Source organism: Erigeron canadensis, chromosome 8 (assembly GCF_010389155.1).
Source record: "Erigeron canadensis isolate Cc75 chromosome 8, C_canadensis_v1, whole genome shotgun sequence".
NCBI lineage: Eukaryota > Viridiplantae > Streptophyta > Magnoliopsida > Asterales > Asteraceae > Erigeron > Erigeron canadensis.
This window is the reverse complement of record NC_057768.1, coordinates 40,804,464-40,825,700: the sequence shown is the minus strand read 5'-3', so window position 1 is coordinate 40,825,700 and position 21,237 is coordinate 40,804,464. Positions and strand designations below refer to the sequence as shown.

The window sequence follows — 21,237 nt, the reverse complement described above, 5'->3', positions numbered from 1 at the left end:
ACTTTCCAGACTTCTCTTTTCATTAGAATACCTTCACTTCTTCACTTCTCTTTTCATTAAGATACCTTATCTTCAATTTAACCCGTAGATATCACATGAGGTTATAAAAGTAATTAATATACAAGAAGCTTGTAGCCATTTTTAAACACTAGCAACACCAACGTTAAGTAAACGAGCTTTTTCATCCCCTAAAAACTTGTAGCTTTTCTTTACCAAACACGACTATTTATTAAATAAGTGCTTTTTCTTAAAAGCTAAAAGCTTGAAGCTTTTTAAAGCTTCCAGCTATGTGCGCCTTTCGAAGCCTAAGCCCATTCAATTTTCTTAGTGGCGTGGACTAAAGTGTTGACGGAGTATTCGGATAAAAAACATACATATACAGTATTAGGGTTTCTTTCCACCATTCCAATTATCCCAAATCAACCATGGATCTATTAAAAGCCTACAATACCGGCGACGACCACCGCATGTCCGACACGTCATCACCGGAATCCTCACCGCCACGTCTAACAATTGCCCCAAAATCCTCCGCCCCCAAAGTGGACGACACGATGCTGTCATTAACCGTCGCGAACAAAACCCTAACAAAACCCTTGGATCCAACACAACACGTGGTGGGCTTCAATCCGACGTACGATCAACTGTGGGCCCCAATTCAAGGACCGGCACATCCGTACGCCAAAGACGGAATAGCTCAAGGTATGCGTAATCATAAATTAGGGTTTGTCGAGAATGCTAATATAGATACATTTGTATTTGATGAACAGTATAATACTTTTTATAAATACGGATATGCTGCTGATCCGTCTGGGTCAGCTGGGTGTAATTATGTTGGTGATTTGGATAAGTTGAAAGAAACCGATGCGTTATCGGTTTATAATATCCCGCAACACGAACAAAAGAGACGTAAGTTGGAGAAAAGGCAGGAAGCTTTGGAGAGAGATGCTGAAGATTTAGATAATGTTGATAACCAGGAGGTCGAGAATCCGGCGAGTGATGCGTGGTTAGCTATGAATAGGAAGAGTCCGTGGGTCGGGAGGAAGGAAGGGTTACAAGGGGAATTGAGTGAAGAGCAAAGGAAGTATGCGGAAGAGTACGCCAAAAAGAAAGGGGAGGAACGTGACGGGAATAAGGACAAAGGTGAGGTTATTGCGGAAAAGAGTACGTTTCATGGGAAAGAAGACAAGGATTATCAAGGGCGGTCCTGGATTGCGCCACCCAAAGATGCTAAGGCCAGTAATGATCATTGCTATATTCCCAAGAGATTGGTGCATACGTGGAGTGGGCATACCAAGGGGGTGTCTGCGATTAGGTTTTTTCCCAAACATGGGCATTTGTTGTTGTCGGCTGGGATGGATAGTAAGGTGAAGATATGGGATGTGTATAATTCGGGCAAATGTATGAGGACTTATATGGGGCATAGTAAGGCTGTTAGGGATATATCGTTTTGTAATGATGGGTCGAAGTTTTTGACTGCGGGGTATGATAAGAATATTAAGTATTGGGATACGGAAACAGGGCAGGTGATATCGACGTTTTCCACCGGGAAGGTGCCGTATGTGGTTAAGTTGAATCCGGATGATGATAAGCAGAATATTCTTTTGGCGGGTATGAGTGATAAGAAGATTGTTCAGTGGGATATGAATAGTGGGCAAATTACGCAGGAGTATGATCAGCATTTGGGTGCGGTGAATACTATTACATTTGTTGATAATAATAGGAGGTTTGTTACTTCTAGTGATGATAAGTCTCTTCGTGTATGGGAATTTGGTATTCCTGTTGTTATAAAGTATATAAGTGAACCTCATATGCACTCGATGCCTGCCATTTCGCTTCATCCGAATGGGAATTGGTTGGCAGCTCAGAGTTTGGATAATCAGATTCTGATATATAGCACCAGGGAACGGTTTCAGCTAAACAAGAAAAAACGTTTTGCTGGACATATCGTGGCTGGGTACGCTTGTCAAGTTAATTTCTCGCCAGATGGTCGGTTTGTCATGTCTGGGGATGGCGAGGGTAAATGCTGGTTTTGGGATTGGAAGTCTTCCAAAGTCTTTAAAACACTCAAGTGTCACGAGGGAGTGTGCATAGGTGCTGAATGGCATCCTCTGGAGCAAAGTAAAGTTGCGACGTGTGGATGGGATGGCTTAATTAAATACTGGTAAGACCCTTTTTCTTGTGTATTAATTATACTTGTTAACTTATGAACATTAAATATTCAAATTTGACATATATATGGCTAGTAGTTTCTGTGGACATAAATGCTTAACTGGTGGTGAAAATTAGATATTACATATAGGATGGCTGTTTGATAAACTGAATGATTTAGTGTAAAAGTTCGAAGGCGCTTTATGATAGTTGCTGCATGGACTTAGTTCTGAAGAAAAATTTAGTGTCTGTTAAACGTTAGTTATTCTGAATAGACACACTCTGAATGATTGATAATTACTATTTGTCAAGTATTACATTTCGAATGATTGATAGTTACCATTTTAGTGTTTGATATGAAATAGCGCATGATGAAATATGACTGTGTGAATGTGTGATAAGTGTTGGAAGTGATCAGATTTATATATTTATAATCTATAAATAAAACAATATTGCATGAAATTCAATGACATAAGTTAAATAATTCAATTACTACATAATAGCAACTTCAAATATATTTTTAAATGTTGCAAGCATCTAATCAAATATATTTTCTAACTATCTCTACTTGAAAAATTTAGTGATCAAAAGTTTCTCTGTTTGTATGATGATGAGGCGACTCGTGTCTTCTATCCGCATCTGCACTAATACAAAACAAGAGAACACATAGTATTAGATATTAGCTAAACTTACATCTGCCATCTTATATATTATTCAAAATAAGCAAGGTTATGCATAGCCAACAAATTTCATCAAAAGCAAGATATGGTGTATCACTGTGTCCTGACAAGGACAATCGTAACTGTGAAATACATTGTGGAAAGGGTATAGGTAGACTGATTAAATGTGTCATAATGGTATAAATGACCTATTCCTATAAGAATTATAATGCATGGCATTTTCTAATTCATTATCGTTTAACCTATGATATCTACCTTTTAAAACCACACAGGACAACTGGATGTGTGTTAGCAAATCCAGCGTGTAAATAAGTAACACCTAGATGTGCAATTGGAATAGATAGGAAGATATACAATAGTTGGACTGTGGGTCTTTATAGGGTCTTTCTGCAGGCTCTTCTAGTTTAGTTTTCTGGTGAAGTTGGTATTCTAAATTGCTTATCTTTGAACATCGTTAGACGCATTCTATGATTTTGTGGAACTCTTTCACAAGCATTAAGCAGAGGTTGTAATACAAGACTTTTGTTTTTAATGCTATGTGATCAAATTGCTCCCAAGTTAGATTTGTGTTTTTGTGTGTGTGTGTGCGTCGCTAGTTTTCAGGGCTCTAAGCTGCCGAATTAGAATAGAAACAGTATGTAAGGTAGACATGTGAAGGTGCTAGAATCTCCCAGTTTGTCTTACATTTACAGTATTTTACTTATTGACCATCCATTATCGTGGGGATTCTTGAGCCTCTGCTTGTGTCACTCTTGTTACTTTCATGATGAGCATTATAACCAACAAGAATCTAACTCTTCGGTTGTTTGTGGCTTGCAGGGACTAAATGTGTTGCTGGCAAATGTCATGCTTTCTCACTCGTTGGACAACTGAAACTGTAGTGCTGGATTTTAAAGGCAAAGGATACCTTTAGAGTTATATTCTGGCACCATGATGTCTTTGCTGCAAACGCTTATGATATGATATATATTTTGTTGCTGTAGGCATACTGTAGTAACAGATTATAAAACTTGTATTTTTACTTAAACTGCCATCAAAGTTGTATGGTTTTTCAAATTTAGAGGTATGAGTTTGATATCATGCTTAAGTATGTTGGTTATCTCCTCCGATATATCACCAATATATCGCTTATCGGTGGTCGACTGAGATGATATATTCCCGATATATCTCCAATATATCCTCTGATATTTCCTTAAACTTTTTAATCCATGTCGTCGATTTTCAAATATATGAACAATACAGGACCTATCATTGACCACACATTATTCTTACTCCCAAATATAAGAACCCAATGCTATAAAAAACTTACGTATATATTGGATTGAATTAAAAAAAAAAAAGTAATTGGATGGAAACCCCCTTAACTACATGTATCATTTGGTACCTACTAATCTTCTAGCCAGGTTAGTGTCCAAGTGAATCTTAATCACTTCATAATCCCCTTATTATCTTAAGTTTGTCTTTGGCAAGATTCGAACTCAGGTACCTAAAAAATGAATTTGAATGATGATATTAAATGAAAAACAATGGTTAACTACAAAAAATAGAAACAACTCTTGATCGAATTCACATGCAATTATCAATGTTTTATAAACGTTTTACCTTTTATAACTCATTTTGTATTTATTCGCATAATTAACAATATCTGATAAACGTTTTATTATCAATCAATTAAAAAAGGGCGTGGATGAAATTAAAGTGCACTACTAATTAAATGTTTGGCAAAACTAGCTAGTACGGAGTAACTGTTAGCTTGTGGCTGTTAGCTAGTAGTTAGAAGCTTAGAGATATTTAAGTTTTTGGCAAAATAGCTGAAGGCTATAATAGATTTGCCAAATGACAACAATAGACATAAATAAAAAGTGTTTAATATTAAACATAATTATATATATGTTGCATTATTATTATTATAATTATTGTTATTATTATTATTATTTATTTATTTATTATATAAGTTATTTCTTATTTAAATACATTTAAAAGACTCAATTTGTTTATGTATCAAAATACATTAGGGGAAAAAAATTCAAGTCACTGTTATTTATATTAAACTACATTATAATTATTTTATTTTATTATTAACAAAAGTCGATCTACCTATAATTGCTACACATAAGAAATATAGACTTTTTTACTTTGTTGACAATTTACTTTCCAGACTTCTCTTTTCATTAGAATAGCTTCACTTCTTCACTTCTCTTTTAATTAATATACCTTATCTTCAATTTAACCCGTAGATGTCACGTGAAGTTATAAAAGTAATTAATATACAAAAAGCTTGTAGCCATTTTTAAACACTAGCAACACTAACGTTAAGTAAACGAGCTTTTTCATCCCCAAAAAAGCTTGTAGCTCTTCTTTACCAAACACAACTATTTATTAAGTAAGTGTTTTTTCTTAAAAGCTAAAAGCTTGAAGCTTTTAAAAGCTTCCTACCGTCAACGGCAACTACGAAGGTAGTGGGCGCCTTTCGAAGCCTAAGCCCATTCAATTTTCTTAGTGGCGTGGACTAAAGTGTTGACGGAGTATTCGGATAAAAAAAATACCTTTGGAGTTATATTCTGGCACCATGATGTCTTTGCTGCAAACGCTTATGATATGATATATATTTTGTTGCTGTAGGCATACTGTAGTAACAGATTATAAAACTTGTATTTTTACTTAAACTGCCATCATAGTTGTATGGTTTTTCAAATTTAGAGGTATGAGTTTGATATCATGGTTAAGTATGTTGGTTATCTCCTTCGATATATCCCCGATGTATCGCTTATCGGTGGTCGACTGAGATGATATATTCCCGATATATCTCCGATATATCCCCGATATATCGCTTATCGGTAGTCGACCGAGACTATATTGAAAAGCGATATTTACAACCTTGGTGTGTTGTTAGTGAATCCTGTGTACTTTACCTTCTTACTTCTAATTTTTCACTTGAATACCACACGTCTAATCGATGGTAGTTTTCGTTCTTGCAAAATAAACTAAATATCGTTAAGAATATAATTAAGTTGAAAAACCCTTGATGATCCAATGCCTCATGAATCCTGTTGCCATTTCACTGGATGGTAAGATGCATTTATTTGCATTTTCAAAAATGTATCAAACAAACTGCCATCAAATTGATTCCCTTACATATGGATCAATCACCTTGTCTCTAGACCAGAGAATACACATCAGACTCTGGAATTGTATATCCACAGCGTTTGTATCACAACTTGATATATGCGAGTGTCTTTACTGGATTTTAGTCTTTAGATATGCATATTTTTATAACACGCAACATGCATTCCGTATACTAGCTAACTCTCAACATTCTGTTAGAGGCTACCAAGTGGACTCGTTATCGCGCTCATTCGGCATCCTCGGACGAGTCCACACCGTTGGGTGGGACTCGTCCTTGATTCGTGCGGGTGGCTCGTCCCTCCAGGGACGAGTTAGTTTCCGTACTTTTTTCTTTTTCTTTCCCATCTATATACATATACATATACATACATATATATATATAATATAAAAATAATACATATCTCTGTGTGTGTTCTGTAAAAAGAAAAAAAATGGGATTCACTTTTTCCGGCCGGCAAAGCTCACAATCGAAGAAGATGGCCAGATGGGGAAGGTGAAGTTTGATGTTTTGTCTTTAGTCGTTTTGCCTTTTGTCAAATTTTCAATTCTTACCCTGAACTTAAAATTAACCCTAACATAAATAAACTTATTATTATTATTATTATTATTATTATTATTATTATTATTTCTATTATAATAAAAGGGTAGAATTAAATAATTGGTGGGTCCAAGACTAGTCCTTAGAGCATTCACAGTCGTAGGCACTCATCCTCTAGGGACTAGTCCCTGTCAGCACCACACTAGTCCAAGGACTAATCCCCCAAAACACTCACAACCCATGGACTAGTCTAGGACCCATCATTTTTTTAACTTTACATTTTCAACCCAATATTCTACCATGTATTTAATTATACACTTTTAACCCTCTAACTTATACAACTTCAATAATTTAATAAAAACACGCTTAAAAATTTCATTAAATAAAAGACCATACAATACAATACTAGTTCACAATTTCATTAAATAAAAAACACACAACTAATTAAAAACAACAACATAGTTTCATAATTTATTATTATTAAGACAAACAACGGATCACGAGAGAAGCCAAATATGCTCGACAAGATCATGACGAAGACCGTGGTGAACCCCTCAGTCTCGAAGCTCCTTATTGGTCCGTGCGTGGACCGCCATCCTCTCTCGGAAGGTACGAACAGGTACACGGGGGGGGGGGGGGGGGCTCAGCTAGGATTTCTAGATCATATGAGGTTATTGCATGACCCGAATCCTCAACGATCATGTTATGCAATATGACACAAGTATACATGGTTCGACGAATCTTGTTGACACTGAACGACCTTGAGGGGTGTGTAAGGATTGCCCAACGACCTTGGAGAACTCCAAATGCTTGTTCCACATCTTTTCGCGCACTTTCTTGATACTTCTTGAATTTTTTCTTCTTCAGGTCTTGTGGGCATGAAAAAGCCTTGACAAATGTCGCCCACTCAGGATAAATACCGTCGGCTAGATAATACCCCTTCTATACTCGGTTCCGTTAACTATAAATGAAGTATCCGGAGCCGTATCCTCAACGATTTCCCTAAACAAATGTGATTGATTGAGTACGTTTATGTCATTTGTTCGAACCTGCCATTCCAAAAAATGCATGCCAAATCCATAAATCGTACGATGCTACCGCTTCAAGCATGATGGTTGGTACCCCTTTATCACCTCGAGTGAACTGACCTTGCCATGCTTTTGGACACCTTTTCCAGGGCCAATGCATACAGTCGATGCTCCCAAGCATCCCTGGTAGATACGTTGTATATCATCTGTTGTTGATCTTCGTAAGTACTCTTCCCTGTAAAGGTCAAACACACACTTACAAAAAGCATCAAGCGCGTCTCTGGAAGTTTGTTCACCCATTTGTAGATACTCATCAAGTGTGACGTATCGCAGATGTATTGTAAAAAAACCGAGGTTACCCCGTGCATCTACACGCTGGTTTCGAAACTCAACAAAATGAGGAGGCACATGCTCATCACCAACTGGGGAGAAAGAAGCGATATCGTTAGCTATACGCATGAATAGCTCTTTTCGCATGCGAAAACGCTGCCTAAAGAAGTGTGGCGGGTACTTTGAGTTTTCGACAAAGTAATCATTTATCAACTGATTCCCTGCACCAAGTCGATCTCTTGGGATATAAACACGAGTAAGAGGGGTTGAAGAGTCCCCATTTTCGAGCAAAACGATAAAATCACCCATTATAGTGATAAGTTCTTCATCGTCGGAGTCGTTCCCAAATAACTCTTGTCGTGTGTATGTGTTAGCACTTGACGGAACTGAAAAAGACATGATGATTTTAAATATATGAAATTGTGTTTTATGTTTATAAAAGTGTGTTTTTTGTTTATAAAAACTATAGATGTAAAGAGTTCTATATATAAGTGATAAAGAGGGACCAAAACTGAAAATGGGTATAAAATTCGGAAATGGCCGTTTTAGGGACTGATAGTGTAACATTTTTGAAAAACTTGAAAATACTAGTCATTGGCCAAAAAAAAAAGAAAAAAAAACGAGAGGAGCGTTCGTTTCCGGGGGGATGAACAACTGAGAACGAGCACCGAGATGAGCTACACCTAACCGTGTACGCTCGTCCCTCGGTCAAGAACGTGGCATGGACGAACAAGGACGAATCCGTTGTGAATGCTCTCAAGGGATGAGTCCACTAGTATACATATTCCTCGTGTAAAAAACTTTATAAATTTGGAAGATAGTAATAGACTACTTAGAGCATTGGGTATGAAAGACAAGCTTTTCTATACTACTCCGTATTACAATAAGTTACTTGCAAAAATTGTGCCTCTTAATTATACGTAAGTGTATTTAATTTCCTTCAAGTAAATGATTTCTAAGTTGTACATTTAACAAAGCATGTGCTGCTATCCTCCATTCTTGAATAACGGCCCAAAGCAACCAAAACCGCCGGTGCTATGTTCATCTTCTGGCGACGTTTTCCACTCTTCGGATTTCACCATTTCTTCCAACTCAACAACCACGTCTTTCATTGCCGGCCTCTTCTTTGGGTCAGTATCCCAACACCGTTCTATTAATTGAGCTAGGGATTTTGGACAATCTGCCGGTATGGTTGGTTTTGTCTATAATCAAAAAGACATCATTCCAAAAAGATATTAGATACAACCAATCAACACATGGCCAGATAGTAATATATATATATACATACATTCAGGTTGCAAAAGAATAAAAAAAAAACAACTTACTTTGAATAGATGGTCCGATATGTTGTCGCAACAATATATCTCCCACAAGCATATCCCAAATGCATACACATCGGATTTAGTCCCGTATGGCTTTCCCCATTCAACCTATATATATATAATCATGCCAAATTTGTTATAGTTAGACCTCTGAAATCCAAATGACATCTTTGTACTAGCTAATTATCGAGTTATAGTATAAGATTATTAATTATATTTACCTCAGGAGCCATATACCCAAGAGTCCCGGCGTGACCAGCACTCACCCGCATAAGATCTAACGGTTCCAAAATCGACAATCCAAAGTCAGCCAGCTTGACTGTACGATCCTTGGTGATAAGCAAGTTGCTTGGCTTCACGTCACGATGAATTATCTTCTTGGAATGAAGGTAGCTTAAACTATATAAATCAAATCATTGGTTCATTAACTAATTAGTGTTGTGTTTTATTCACAAAACTTGTGATTTAATCTAAAAGGCTTAACATGTACTTAAGGCCGGTGCTGGTAATTGCCTACCCTTTAGCGATATCAGTTGCAAGTTGAGCGACGATTTTCAATGGAAGCTTCTTTTTCCTGTTCTTGGATAGATATGATCTTAGCGTGCCTTCTTTTACATATTCGGACACCATACACAAGCTGGATTGCTTGTTCTTCTGTCCCAATAATATTGTAGTCGTTCCGATCATCTGAAAGTGTTACACATACAAGATTAAGTAATCAACCATAAGGATTTACATTATTATGTAATATACCTTAGTTATATTTGGATGATCAAGATTCTTCCATAGCCCAGCCTCTCTTATGAAGTCATTCTTAATGGCCTCCTTTTCATCTTTTGTATTCTTGCTACTAATCCTTCTCAAATTAAGAATTTTCACTGAATAAACAAAACAAGTTAATTAAAACACAAAACCATAACACAAAACATATAATCCACATTATATATTTTACCAGCAACAATCTTTCCATTATAGAGTGCTTTATGAACGGCACCAAACGCTCCACGAGCGAAAAATTTGCAAAGAACAATGTTACTTGGATTGATTGTGTTGCACCATTGTTGTTGTTTCTTTTTTTCTTCAAATATGTCTCCGTCATTAATAACAAACGGATCATATTCATATTGACAACTTTTTAAAGAACGAGTACGAAATAATTGTTTGTTTTTAGTGGTTCGTCGTTGAGCCTTCACTCCGTCGATGACTTCATGTGATTCTTGCATGATATTCATTGCTAATTGCACGAAGGTTTTTTCGAATTATTAATAATCGCACATGAGTACTCAAGTACGAAGATATATATAAACATTAGATAAATACTAGTCCTAAACGAATTATAATACCATAACTTAAAATTAGTTTAACAGTTACTATACAAAAGATATATCATCATTTTCTATTTATTTTGTATTTTTAATTTAATTTAGAAACGTGTATATCTATAGAATGAGAAATTAATAGGCTAATATTTCGTAACATACTACGAGTACTTATAATATTGGAATTTGTTTGTACTTAAAATTAGAATAGAATTAGAATTAGATCGAATTGTACAAGATGTAATAAACGGATTAGAATGCCATAACTTAAAATTCCAATTAAAAGATTATCCTAAAGTTTATCTTCTTATTTTGTTTATCTTTAAATTTTAAATATATGTAAACTTCATATCGGTTTAATATGGTAGATAATTCTGCGAGTTAATAGGCCCAAAACACTACTAAAATGATAATACTAATTAATTACATATATCAATTTGCTTTTCTAAGATAAATATCGCACATGTCAAAATTTTACAAAATCAGGACACTCCCACCACCATCAATCCACCCAAACGCATGAAAGCCTAGGAGTTTTAAGACTTTCAAAAAATCTCTTTACTAATTTACTCTCACAAATATAATATTAAAAGTGAGACTCACAAATATTAAAAGTGAGACTAATGGATGAATCCCCAAAGTCAACATTCTTCAGACATTACTATCACAATCGAAGTGTTACGTAACATTTTGATGCACCAAAATTCTTCAAAATCACTAGTATTTTATTGATGCATATTGCAGTTACATTTTGTGTTATTGATAATGTATTTGTATATAAAATTACCGAGGTATTCCATTACCAACAAAAAAATGTATTTGTATTATACGTGTAAATCTAGCTTTTTATTCAACAAAAATAAAATATTGCATCAACCTATCAGACAATTTATACATATTGTGGATATAAAAGTGCTAATTTTACAAATTTATTTAAACTTATGTTTTTATCTGATCTGGAAGCAAAATGAGGGTTCGAACATTCTCATCATTTAGTGAGTAGTAACCAAGTTAAATGAAGACATTTTACTTCCTCCACCTCACAATTGTTTACTATGAAAGTAACAAATAGGTATAAAAAGGTCATTGTCAATTTGTCATGCCATAGGATCAAATAATCTTGTAGCTACAATACTCGCTACAGTACCCCTCCTCATACACCGACAATTATGCCTTGTAATATATATAATCTTTTGGAAACTTTTTTTTATTGTTTAGACCTTAAATTGCGACAATTATTCGAGACAAATAAAAATAGTATTAGTAATGTGAATCCATTATATGGGACGGAAGGAACATGATATAGCAATATAGCATGCATCATTTATATTTTGGGAAACATGGGGCAACTCTAACAGATCTCATTACTTCTCTTTTAGCAGTTGCTGCTTTTAAGCCTTCCTATACAAATGTATATACATATGGCCTTTTGGAAACAAAATTTACATCTAAAAGAAGCAACTTTTACCATAATGTTTCGTAAACTAAACCTATCATGATTTACCAAAACTAGAATTGTGCCAGGCACTAGGGAGATGATGTGGATTCCGTCTCTTTGGCTTTCTTGAACTCTTCTACAAGTAGATTACGAATTCTTCCTCTCAAGTTAGATGCTTCTTCAGGGAGAAACCATTGTTTTCCAAACTAATATTGTGAAAATAGAGATACAACCATTAGCAAGTGAGTTGTAATTATTGGCAAGTAAACTTGAAATAAAAACAACATGATGGAGAAAGAACAAGGCATGTACCATTCTTAAATCTTTTTTCCGTAGTCTCTCAGGAGCTTCTTTGATGAAACGTTCCATATAAAACAAAACAAACAGCCCACAATCATAATCATTCTTCTGCTGTGGAACCTGATTATAAAATGATATCATGAAGTTAGATTTACAAGATATTCATTCAACAAACTATCAAACTTATCACAAACGATAAAGATGTTTACCACAACCCTTTTCTGGTCCACTTTACGATCAAAAACTTCCCAAATTCCATCTGTACTTGTAGAAGCAGTTTTTGGATTTCTTAGGTATTCCCACTCTTCCCTCAAAAATCTACAATGAAGATAAAGTTAGAAGCAACAATTTAAATGAATATTGTAACAACATATCTTCGTCATATATATTCTCAAGATGTACGTTGGAACTAAATACTGTACGAAAAGCATATGTTATGGTTCAAAACTCCTGTCGGCATATGTTCCATTGAGTCATTGGATATTTGGATGATATATATATATATATATATATGTTCATGTAATTTAGTCAAGCATTATATATTATACCTTTTAATGTTATCAAATAGCGATAAACTATTGTGCAGTCCAAGTGAGTCCAAATGAAGCAACATTGGCCCAAGTTCATCTTCCTTGTTAGGGAGACATATTATCACCAAGCTCCAATGAGCACTGCATAATTATATTTAATAGAAAATATCAAAATAATGGTAACTATACACAGGTGTGTAGACATTGATGGGCAATTTTTATATGCTATCCTTCCTCTTAATACATAAACATAAAGTACTGAAGTAGCATTATAAGAATGCTGGGAATTATGAATACTTCATACGAAATTAACAACTTACTTTTCATGTATGGGGAGAAGTATGTATGCTTTCTCCAAAATACTGACACCTTTCCACCACTTTCTGAACTTGCGAAACGCATCTTCCTTGTAGTTTAGCTGAAAAAAAAAAAAAAAAAAGAATAAGTTAATCAAAAATTACAAGAAGGTTAATTTAAACCAGCAAATTGGAAATAATATACCTTATCTAGCTTGTTATAAAAATATGTGTTAAAGAAATGATAACTAGATGTTGCACCATCAGACGAAGATGTTGGCTGCTGAAGGTATCTATTTAAGAAGAAGAAAAGTGCTATCAAATAAATTTTATCGGGGTCTCAGAAAGAATGACAAAGTGCATCGAACTGTTGAATAGAAATCACTAACCGTATATAGAAATTCATGATAGTGGATGAAAGACATGCTTCGGGATCAAGACATGCCATGTCAGTGTAATTAACTTCGACTGCATCAACGTCATCCCTGTATACTCACAATTGTATATCCGGGAAGGAGACCAAAAAAAGGGGTGAATCTGTAGTACATAAAGAATTACAAGAGTTGTAAATCATCTAAAATTACTGAGAAGACATTGTGTACCTTGATGGGTAGTAGACTTTAACATTTTTCATGCTGCAATTTTTATAATAATGAATTATACATACTTTCTTTTAAGTCATTTAACATAAGAAAATAAATGGGGGAAAAAAAAGAAAGAATTGGTTACCATGGATCCAATGGTTCCACATATTGTGTAGTCTCAATCTCCTCATCCAGTAAATGATGATTCCGTTTCTATTGAAGAGAGAACAGTACCCGAGGTTAAAAGTAGATAAATCCTAATATTTCTACCCCATATACATTGGATAATTGCATGTAAGTTACTAGTCATTGTTTCCATGAGAGTGACCAACATATTTGCTTTGAAGTGATAAACAGTGAACTGACATTTAAAACTTCAAAGAATGCAGCAGCTATAGCATAATCTAAGTTTTAAAACAATATGTTAATGCAATGTAGTAGCAAAAATGCATAACTCCGTGAAGGTAGCTTGACAAACGCTGTGGACACCAATAACACTTTGAAATCCCCAAGCTCTGACCTCTGACCAAGCCGAAGGTTAGCAACAAACTGAGGTTAAAACTGCCAACCTAAATTTAAACCCCTTATTTGGCTGAAACGCATATGAGATCAGGTTTGAGATATTACATAATTTTAAGGTTGAGCAAAACCGTGGACACTATCAACAAATAACTTTTGGTCATAAGGCCTTTTTTAAATTGGCTAATTAATAAAGGCAGATTGGTTTTATACTTTTATTATATATGGTGGTGTGTTAGCGACGCTTAGGATGTATGGAGTGTTGGCCCGCGATCTGAGATATTAGCAAGATTAGGTGTACTTTACTTAACCTAAAGAAAGGTCGACCCGAGATACCAGAAAATTTGAAGGTTGAGCAAAACCATGGACATTACGTAAATATATCTTTTGGTTTTAGGGCCATCTTTGATTTGACTAATTAGTTAATAAAGGCGATTTGGTTTTATGATATATGGTGCTGCGTTGGTAACGCTTAGAATATATGGAGAGTTGTCCCATGATCTAAGATATTAGCAAGATTAGGTGCACGCCACTCAACCTAAAGAAAGGTGGACCTGAGAATGTTCAAAGTTTAACACTTCTAATTTTTATAAGGTGTTGATGATAATTCCCAAGGGCAGCCAGAACTATAGGAGCCTCAAATTGTATGATCTTCAAATAAAAAACTTAGGACCAAAAGAACATATAATGAACAGAATAAACATAGTAAGGTTTGAGTCTAAAGGCTAACATCATTTGTAGAGTTTACAAACTTATCTATAGCATGCTTCTCCAATAGATTATTTCAATCCAAATAGTTTGAAGCCAAAAGAATACGAAGGATAGATCAACTAATCTATTAATTGTGAGAGAAAGAAAGAAAATATGAATAAATAAGCAATCAGAGCAGAAAAGAAAAAGTGACTACCGCATGAATATACAATGAAAATTACTTACATGTCTAGGCCTCAAAACTCTTGTAGGTGGATCTTGAGGAGAGTTTGGTCTGCCAAAGAAACAGATTAACTTAAAGATGAATAACGACATCATATTTCTATTAGATTGAACACAAGGAGATAGCATTGTTTTGCAAATAAACTATAAATAAGCAGGTAATGAAGGACGGAAAAAAAACTTCTTGAATAAGTTCAAGATCATATTAGCGAGATCACAAGAACATATCATATAAAAATCGTGTGAAGATAACTTTCTTACTCTGAGAAAGAAGTAGTAGAATCGCCATCTTTTTTATCATCATCGAAGATAAATTGATTCTCACAATCCACTAAAGGAGTCTTCGGGAGTTTTGAAAGTAATCCTGTTTTGGTTCTTTCCTTATCCAAATTCTCATTTATAGGCTTCGGTTTTCGCCCTTTACAAGGATTGACGTAAGACAACTCTTTTTCAAATGCATTGACAGTCCTAGAATCTTTCTGCTAATAAATAAACAAATACAAATGTGTGTACTCTCTCCTTCACAAAGAACCAGAAGAAAAAGGGAAAGCAAATGATTCAAGCATAGTAGAGAATCATACTTCTTCCCCCATATTTTGCAGAAGACGTTTGGCAAACTTTGAAGATGAAGATTTCCGATCACTTTTCTTTTCGCCACACGAAGCACCTACATATAGACAATTCAGACAATTGCATGCACGTATACAAATAGAAGATATACTTCCAAATCAATGATTTGTGTGCATCTGTCTTAACTTGCATGTCATGATCCCAACATTGGCAAACACCGACAATTGTTATTTTGATATAAACCGCAACCCAATAAAAGAAACTGCAACAACATTGTACTTTTGTATCCTATTCTTTTTCTTTTTGGCCTCTTACAAGCTTGGTAGATCCCACTCCCAAGGTAACTAGCTTAGAGAGCCCACTGTCATAGCAAGTGAGCCTCCGTGGCCACTAGGAGGTTTATGCAAAGGATAGATCTTGTGACCTCTACATTGAGAGGCACAAGTCCTTGCCAATGAACCACAACCCTAAGAGGTTTTCTTTTCAAGATACACTATCGGTTCTCATGAGTATGATCATTTGGGGAAGGCTAAGACTCTACAAAGAAACAGGCATAGGAATTAATGTGTTCGAAGTCTTTTAAGTCATCTTCTATTACCAAAGGTTCATAGGCATGAGATACGTGAACACACGTTAACATAAATAGAAATGCTAACAATTAATCTTACTGTCATCACTATGATCAGAAAGTTGTATCATCTCCTCACATCCATTTTCAGCCTGTTAAGATAACACCATAAAAAAAAGTCAAATACTAAATCACATAAAAATACATCATCAAAACACCTATACTATATACTGATGCCCGTTCTAAAAACTATTAGGTGAAACTGTTCCAAAATGTAGCTTACTACTCAGTGGCGGAACTTGAAATTTTTTTGGAGGGGTCAACATAAATTTTGATGTTAATGTGTAATTTTTTTTAAAATGGAGACAATGTTAATGTGTTATTCATATCATGTATTTAGTTTTAGATGTGTATAAATAAACATATACTACACACTAAACTAGTTAGTTATATATTTCTTAGTTATAACTTATAAATAATGTTAAGTATAATCTATCATCATGTATTTGGTGGTTTAATATTGAAAAAAAAAAAACTATTAATGAAAGAGAGTGGTTTAGTATTACTAAATATATTCATGAAATTGGTAAAAGGGATAGCAAAAAGAAGGCACAGAGTCTCGAACCTCTGCCAAATAAACAAAGTGAGCCTTGTAAAACAGGGACTTAACTACTTGAGCTGGATAGAACTTTGTTTCATTTTCTTAGAAACTAGTATATATATGTTAAGCACGGGACATTTTGGGAGGGCCATGACCCCTCCCTGCCCCTATGAAGTTCCGCCTTTGCTTACTAGATTTCACCAAATTGTCTTTGTATGAAATTTTAATTTTTACTTTTTAATGTAACAAACTTTAAACCCGCTACCTCTGATCTATGGATTTAAAACAAAAACTAAATGCACAAATATGTATCAAACTTGTCATTCATTTTCTTTTGAATTTATCCAACTTCCAGGTGGTATATCCTGTGTATCAAACTTATCAACCAATGTACATGTCTGACCCCTTGTTGCTTGTAAACTGGAGACACAGCACAACAGGAAAACTTATCTAGCTACCATGTCAGCAATAAACTGAAAGTTCTGTACATACAAAGGCAAGTTCTAAAGTTGAATACATACAGTAAAAGAACGGGGCGACGTAGATACACTTTTGTACACTAAAGCCCCAAAAACATCAAGCACAAATATTCAAGGTGACATTCCAATCAAATACACATGGAAAATCCAAGAGATTATTGTTTGAAAATGTAGTCAATTCTAGTCTAAATGGTACTGTATGTATGCAACTTAGAACGCTTGTATTGTGTGTATCCAACTCTCAAATGTTGCTATCTGGCTAACATGACAAGTCACTAAAAAGATTACCAGATACATAGAATAAGAACAACTAAAAGTTGAATACACCCTGAAACATTCTAAGTTGGATATATACAAGAGACTTTTGATTAACGATGAATAACACTTATCGGACATTTGGTCTATCTATTTTAGAGAAATTTTTAGCTTATTGTGTCTAGCTAAAGCTATTAATAAGCACTGTTCTTAACAAACAACTTAAGCCATCTAAAAACTATCTCATTGTGCTATACTAAAGCATAAGCGAAATAACGAATAACCTAACAATATGCTTAAGTTCTTCTGAAAAAGCTAGGCCAAGCACCGAAACCGAAAACGAAATTCCTAATATTTGAACAAGCATGATCATCAATATATGCAATGCCAATCTATATATAACACACACACACACACATTGTAGTATATAAATATAAATTATATTTAACCTTTTCCAACTTAAGTTTATTTCGTTTTTCGAGTTCGCTTTGGTGTCGCCGGATATTCGCCATGAGCTTTTCTCCTTTATCAGGCAACGTTTTACTTAACGCTCGAGTATTTATCAGCCGAGCTAAAGTCTGGTTAAGTTCATGGTCAGTTTTGGTCATTAATTCAAAATCATCTTTTTCATCCTCTTGCGGCGGCGCGTGTACTTCACCGTCGGACTTGTTACTAGATTTTACGATGATGAGTTCCGGTGGCCGATCATCGTCGGAAGATGTGGTAGATAGGCAGTTCAAATCTACGTATCCCGGATTCTTCTTTGTATTTGTGCCGTTATCATCGTCGATTTCCATTTTTATATAAGTGTGTGTGGTGGTGTTGCAGAAAGAATGGGGATTTTGGAGTGAAAGGGGGCTAATCTAATTGAAAGAGAGGTGTTTGTTTGGACTTCGCAAATTGACTAATTACTACGAGTACTTTTTTTTTTAACAACTAATTACTCCACTTAATAACAGATTATCATGTCTATGGCCTATGTTTATTAAATAAACAATACAATTGTTTTCTGTTTTCTATTTATTAAGTTACAAAACAAACATTTTTATTTACTTTATAAAATAATTATTTTTTATTAAGTTCATTAATACCTAAATTGTATAAATAGGATCTTAATTTTTTGTAACTATATAAATTGTATAATGTTTGTTTGGAGTATTTTATAAAATATTATTAACAAACAATAAAATAACATATAATATCAGTCACAATTTTATGCTTTTACAAATAGTAATGACTTTATTATTCGCTTATTCGATTTTAATATCTGAGTCATACTTTAATACCCTTTACCTCTAATTCGATTTTATTTATCTAAATCAAATGTTCATCCGAAAAATGCTACTATACGCATGTAAATAGTTCACTCAGAAAAGTTTATAAATATATATGTATGTTTGTGAGTTATTAGTCCTATAAACGAAATGTATGTATTTTTAAAATGGATTAATTATAATTATATAATAATCATTTAAAACCAGAACCTTGTGTGATTGGAGCTTGGTTGTTGGTTGAAGTTCATCATGCTGTCTCCGGAGACATGGTGCCTTGAGCTTTGGGTTCTTCCTTTTGCAACCTTTGCCTTCTTCTTCTTTGATCTCCATGTTTTGACATAAATTTGTGGCAGAAAGGGATTTAATTGAAAGGGGACAGACCCTTCAATATAGTGTAGAAGAATATTGTGATAACTAGTTAGAAACAGGTGAAATGGTTTTCGGTTAGGGGCATTTGATGAATAAGTCATTTCAGATATATAGAAGTTTGAGTTTTGATCTGAAATCTTTTATAAGGTGCCAGTATTTATAGGTAGATTACAAAGACGCTCCTCCAACGTTCAAAATTCAAAATATTTACACCATTAGTCCCTGTAACGTTTGAATTCAAAATATTTACACTTTCAGTCCCTTACCCTACCCTTTAGCGATATAAAGTGGGGACATTGGCAAATTGGCTTCAATCGGCACTACACCATTTATACCGGCTCAAATTGGCTCCAATTTGACAAAGTTTTACATTGCCGCATGACAAGTTGTTAGTGGATATTTTTTTTGCTAAATTTTAACAAATTGGAACTGCACCTCTGCCCCTAATCACCCAACACTAAGCTAATATTACTAAGTTTCCTTAACATACGAAAAGGCTTTAGACAAAAGATGCTCCAAAAGTCATGATTCATGATTTCATTCACATAAAGGTATTCTCATATGACTTGGCAATGCAAATAAGACTTTGAGTTTGACTAGATCGTCGTAGGAAACTTCATCAGCCTTAATTACAAATTTCCATTTCAACCAAAAAATTTAAAAACATACAAATTAACACACTTTACAAATGTCAATGATTACTAGTCAAATTGGTCAGAGTCATTCTAGGTTTTACCCAGGGTTTTGAGTTCCATCCTTAAGGGTGGCAAGTCTCAGGGTTTTTTCCTTCACATACTTGTAACGGACTTTGGTCAACATTTCGTTGTCTAGAGTACGTATAAGGCTTCACCATTGTATGGTGAGGTTTCTTTGGTGTTGTATACCGACTGAATGTTCGGAAAAAAAACACACTTTACACACACTCAATCAAATCCTTCATTATATATTACACCTAAGTTTACTTTAAATTTTCATAAATAAATCTTAATTAAGATAAACAACAAATAAATAAAAATATAAAATAAAGATAACGACAACTAATGAAATAAATATGGTTTCAACATGCATGATGGTGCCTATTTTTAAATAATCAAACACATAATCGAGTGTGTTTGTGTGCTTGCATATTGGTTTTGTTTCTTTCATGAGTCTAATAATTGTATTAATTCGAAAACTATAATTATGTCACTTTTCTTTCCTTGGTTGTCTTACCGGAAAACATTTCTCCATGCAAATTAATCCTACAATAAAATTGTGTTAAATTAATATTCATAAGATTTAGCTAGCACAACTATAAGGGGGAGGGAGCCGAAGGGGAGTTGGCCGCGAGATGGAAGAGAGATGCGGAGGGATGAGCGAGTTCCGGTCGCCACCTGCGTGAGTTCGCCGCGAGCTGGAGGGCGCGAGCTAGGAGCTCGCGAGAGGTTGAAGAAGGCGTGTGTCAACAGGGACTAAAGGTGCCAAATTTTGAAATCTATAGTGACCGTTGGGGGGGACTAAAGGTGGAAGAAAGATGGAGCCAGGGACCTAAAGTGACAAGTTGATGAAAGTTATTTTTTTAAAATTTTCTTATTTATATTATCCATTTAAACTTCCAAAAACACAACACACACTCCATATAAATTCCTAAAATGACATTTTATTTAATAAAATAGTACATTACAACATAGTTAAAACTACTTAAATTAATTTAAAAGTACTTAATATTACAACATATTAAACACTCATTTTGTTTTGTTCATAAACTGCTTCGGCATTTATGATCAAATGGTTCAAGTTGATGACCGCATCAGCAAGTTCTTCCATAGTTTTTTCAATCTTGTCGATCTTACCCTGCAAATAAGTAAAGTATTGACACTCAAGATTAGTACAATGCCCAGTTTGTATATAATCGATTTCTTTTTTACACCATTGTCTCTTCGTCTTTAGTTTTCGACCAACGGCAACAAGTTCCTCTTTGAACATTTGGTGGTCGAGGATATCAGCCATGATACTGTTATTCACTTGATCGACAGTCATTGGTGGTTTTC

General features: G+C 34.7%; 4 protein-coding genes across 6 annotated transcripts; 1 reads left to right on the top strand and 3 right to left on the bottom strand.

Annotated features, from left to right (window-relative positions):
* Positions 1-330: 330 nt before the first annotated feature.
* On the top strand, positions 331-3,915 carry LOC122579324 (pre-mRNA-processing factor 17). 2 transcript variants are annotated; one of them, XM_043751477.1, is made up of 2 exons: positions 347-2,161; positions 3,648-3,915. In XM_043751477.1, the coding sequence occupies exons 1-2, from the start codon at positions 426-428 to the stop codon at positions 3,652-3,654; spliced, it is 1,743 nt and encodes a 580-aa protein (XP_043607412.1). In that variant the 5' UTR covers positions 347-425; the 3' UTR covers positions 3,655-3,915. The 2 variants fall into 2 exon arrangements, with proteins under 2 accessions (XP_043607413.1, XP_043607412.1); XM_043751478.1 differs by lacking the exon at positions 3,648-3,915 and having other exon boundaries at positions 331-2,165.
* Positions 3,916-7,418: 3,503 nt separating this feature from the next.
* Positions 7,419-8,249, bottom strand: LOC122610846. The gene is made up of 2 exons (XM_043783803.1): positions 7,641-8,249; positions 7,419-7,541 (listed from the first exon to the last, which is right to left on the bottom strand). Exons 1-2 carry the CDS (start codon positions 8,247-8,249, stop codon positions 7,419-7,421), a joined length of 732 nt encoding a protein of 243 aa, XP_043639738.1.
* A 587-nt stretch (positions 8,250-8,836) lies between these two features.
* On the bottom strand, positions 8,837-9,444 carry LOC122610845 (dual specificity protein kinase shkA-like). The gene is made up of 3 exons (XM_043783802.1): positions 9,394-9,444; positions 9,176-9,280; positions 8,837-9,052 (listed from the first exon to the last, which is right to left on the bottom strand). The coding sequence occupies exons 1-3, from the start codon at positions 9,442-9,444 to the stop codon at positions 8,837-8,839; spliced, it is 372 nt and encodes a 123-aa protein (XP_043639737.1).
* Positions 9,445-11,746: 2,302 nt separating this feature from the next.
* On the bottom strand, positions 11,747-18,423 carry LOC122578449 (ubiquitin-like-specific protease 1D). 2 transcript variants are annotated; one of them, XM_043750419.1, is made up of 14 exons: positions 18,014-18,423; positions 16,330-16,381; positions 15,673-15,758; positions 15,353-15,573; positions 15,095-15,143; positions 13,785-13,852; positions 13,658-13,690; positions 13,445-13,540; positions 13,261-13,348; positions 13,080-13,177; positions 12,778-12,900; positions 12,439-12,547; positions 12,242-12,349; positions 11,747-12,135 (listed from the first exon to the last, which is right to left on the bottom strand). In XM_043750419.1, exons 1-14 carry the CDS (start codon positions 18,359-18,361, stop codon positions 12,019-12,021), a joined length of 1,596 nt encoding a protein of 531 aa, XP_043606354.1. In that variant the 5' UTR covers positions 18,362-18,423; the 3' UTR covers positions 11,747-12,018. The 2 variants fall into 2 exon arrangements, with proteins under 2 accessions (XP_043606354.1, XP_043606355.1); XM_043750420.1 differs by having other exon boundaries at positions 15,353-15,570.
* Between the last annotated feature and the right edge of the window lie 2,814 nt (positions 18,424-21,237).

Bases quoted from the DNA above. Each gene is read 5' to 3' on its own strand.
- LOC122578449 (XM_043750419.1), bottom strand. From the start codon at position 18,361: ATGGAAATCGACGATGATAACGGCACAAATACAAAGAAGAATCCGGGA. The intron at 15,759-16,329 runs GTAAGATTAATT...GTCTATATGTAG, and splicing joins TTCTGATCATAGTGATGACA to GTGCTTCGTGTGGCGAAAAG. The intron at 12,350-12,438 runs GTAAACATCTTT...TTTTATAATCAG, and splicing joins TGGACCAGAAAAGGGTTGTG to GTTCCACAGCAGAAGAATGA.
- LOC122610845 (XM_043783802.1), bottom strand. From the start codon at position 9,444: ATGCGGGTGAGTGCTGGTCACGCCGGGACTCTTGGGTATATGGCTCCT. The intron at 9,281-9,393 runs GTAAATATAATT...ATATATATATAG, and splicing joins TTGGGTATATGGCTCCTGAG to GTTGAATGGGGAAAGCCATA. The intron at 9,053-9,175 runs GTAAGTTGTTTT...TTTTGATTATAG, and splicing joins TATCGGACCATCTATTCAAA to ACAAAACCAACCATACCGGC.
- LOC122579324 (XM_043751477.1), top strand. From the start codon at position 426: ATGGATCTATTAAAAGCCTACAATACCGGCGACGACCACCGCATGTCC.
- LOC122610846 (XM_043783803.1), bottom strand. From the start codon at position 8,249: ATGTCTTTTTCAGTTCCGTCAAGTGCTAACACATACACACGACAAGAG. The intron at 7,542-7,640 runs GTCAGTTCACTC...TTGGAATGGCAG, and splicing joins GTGTCCAAAAGCATGGCAAG to GTTCGAACAAATGACATAAA.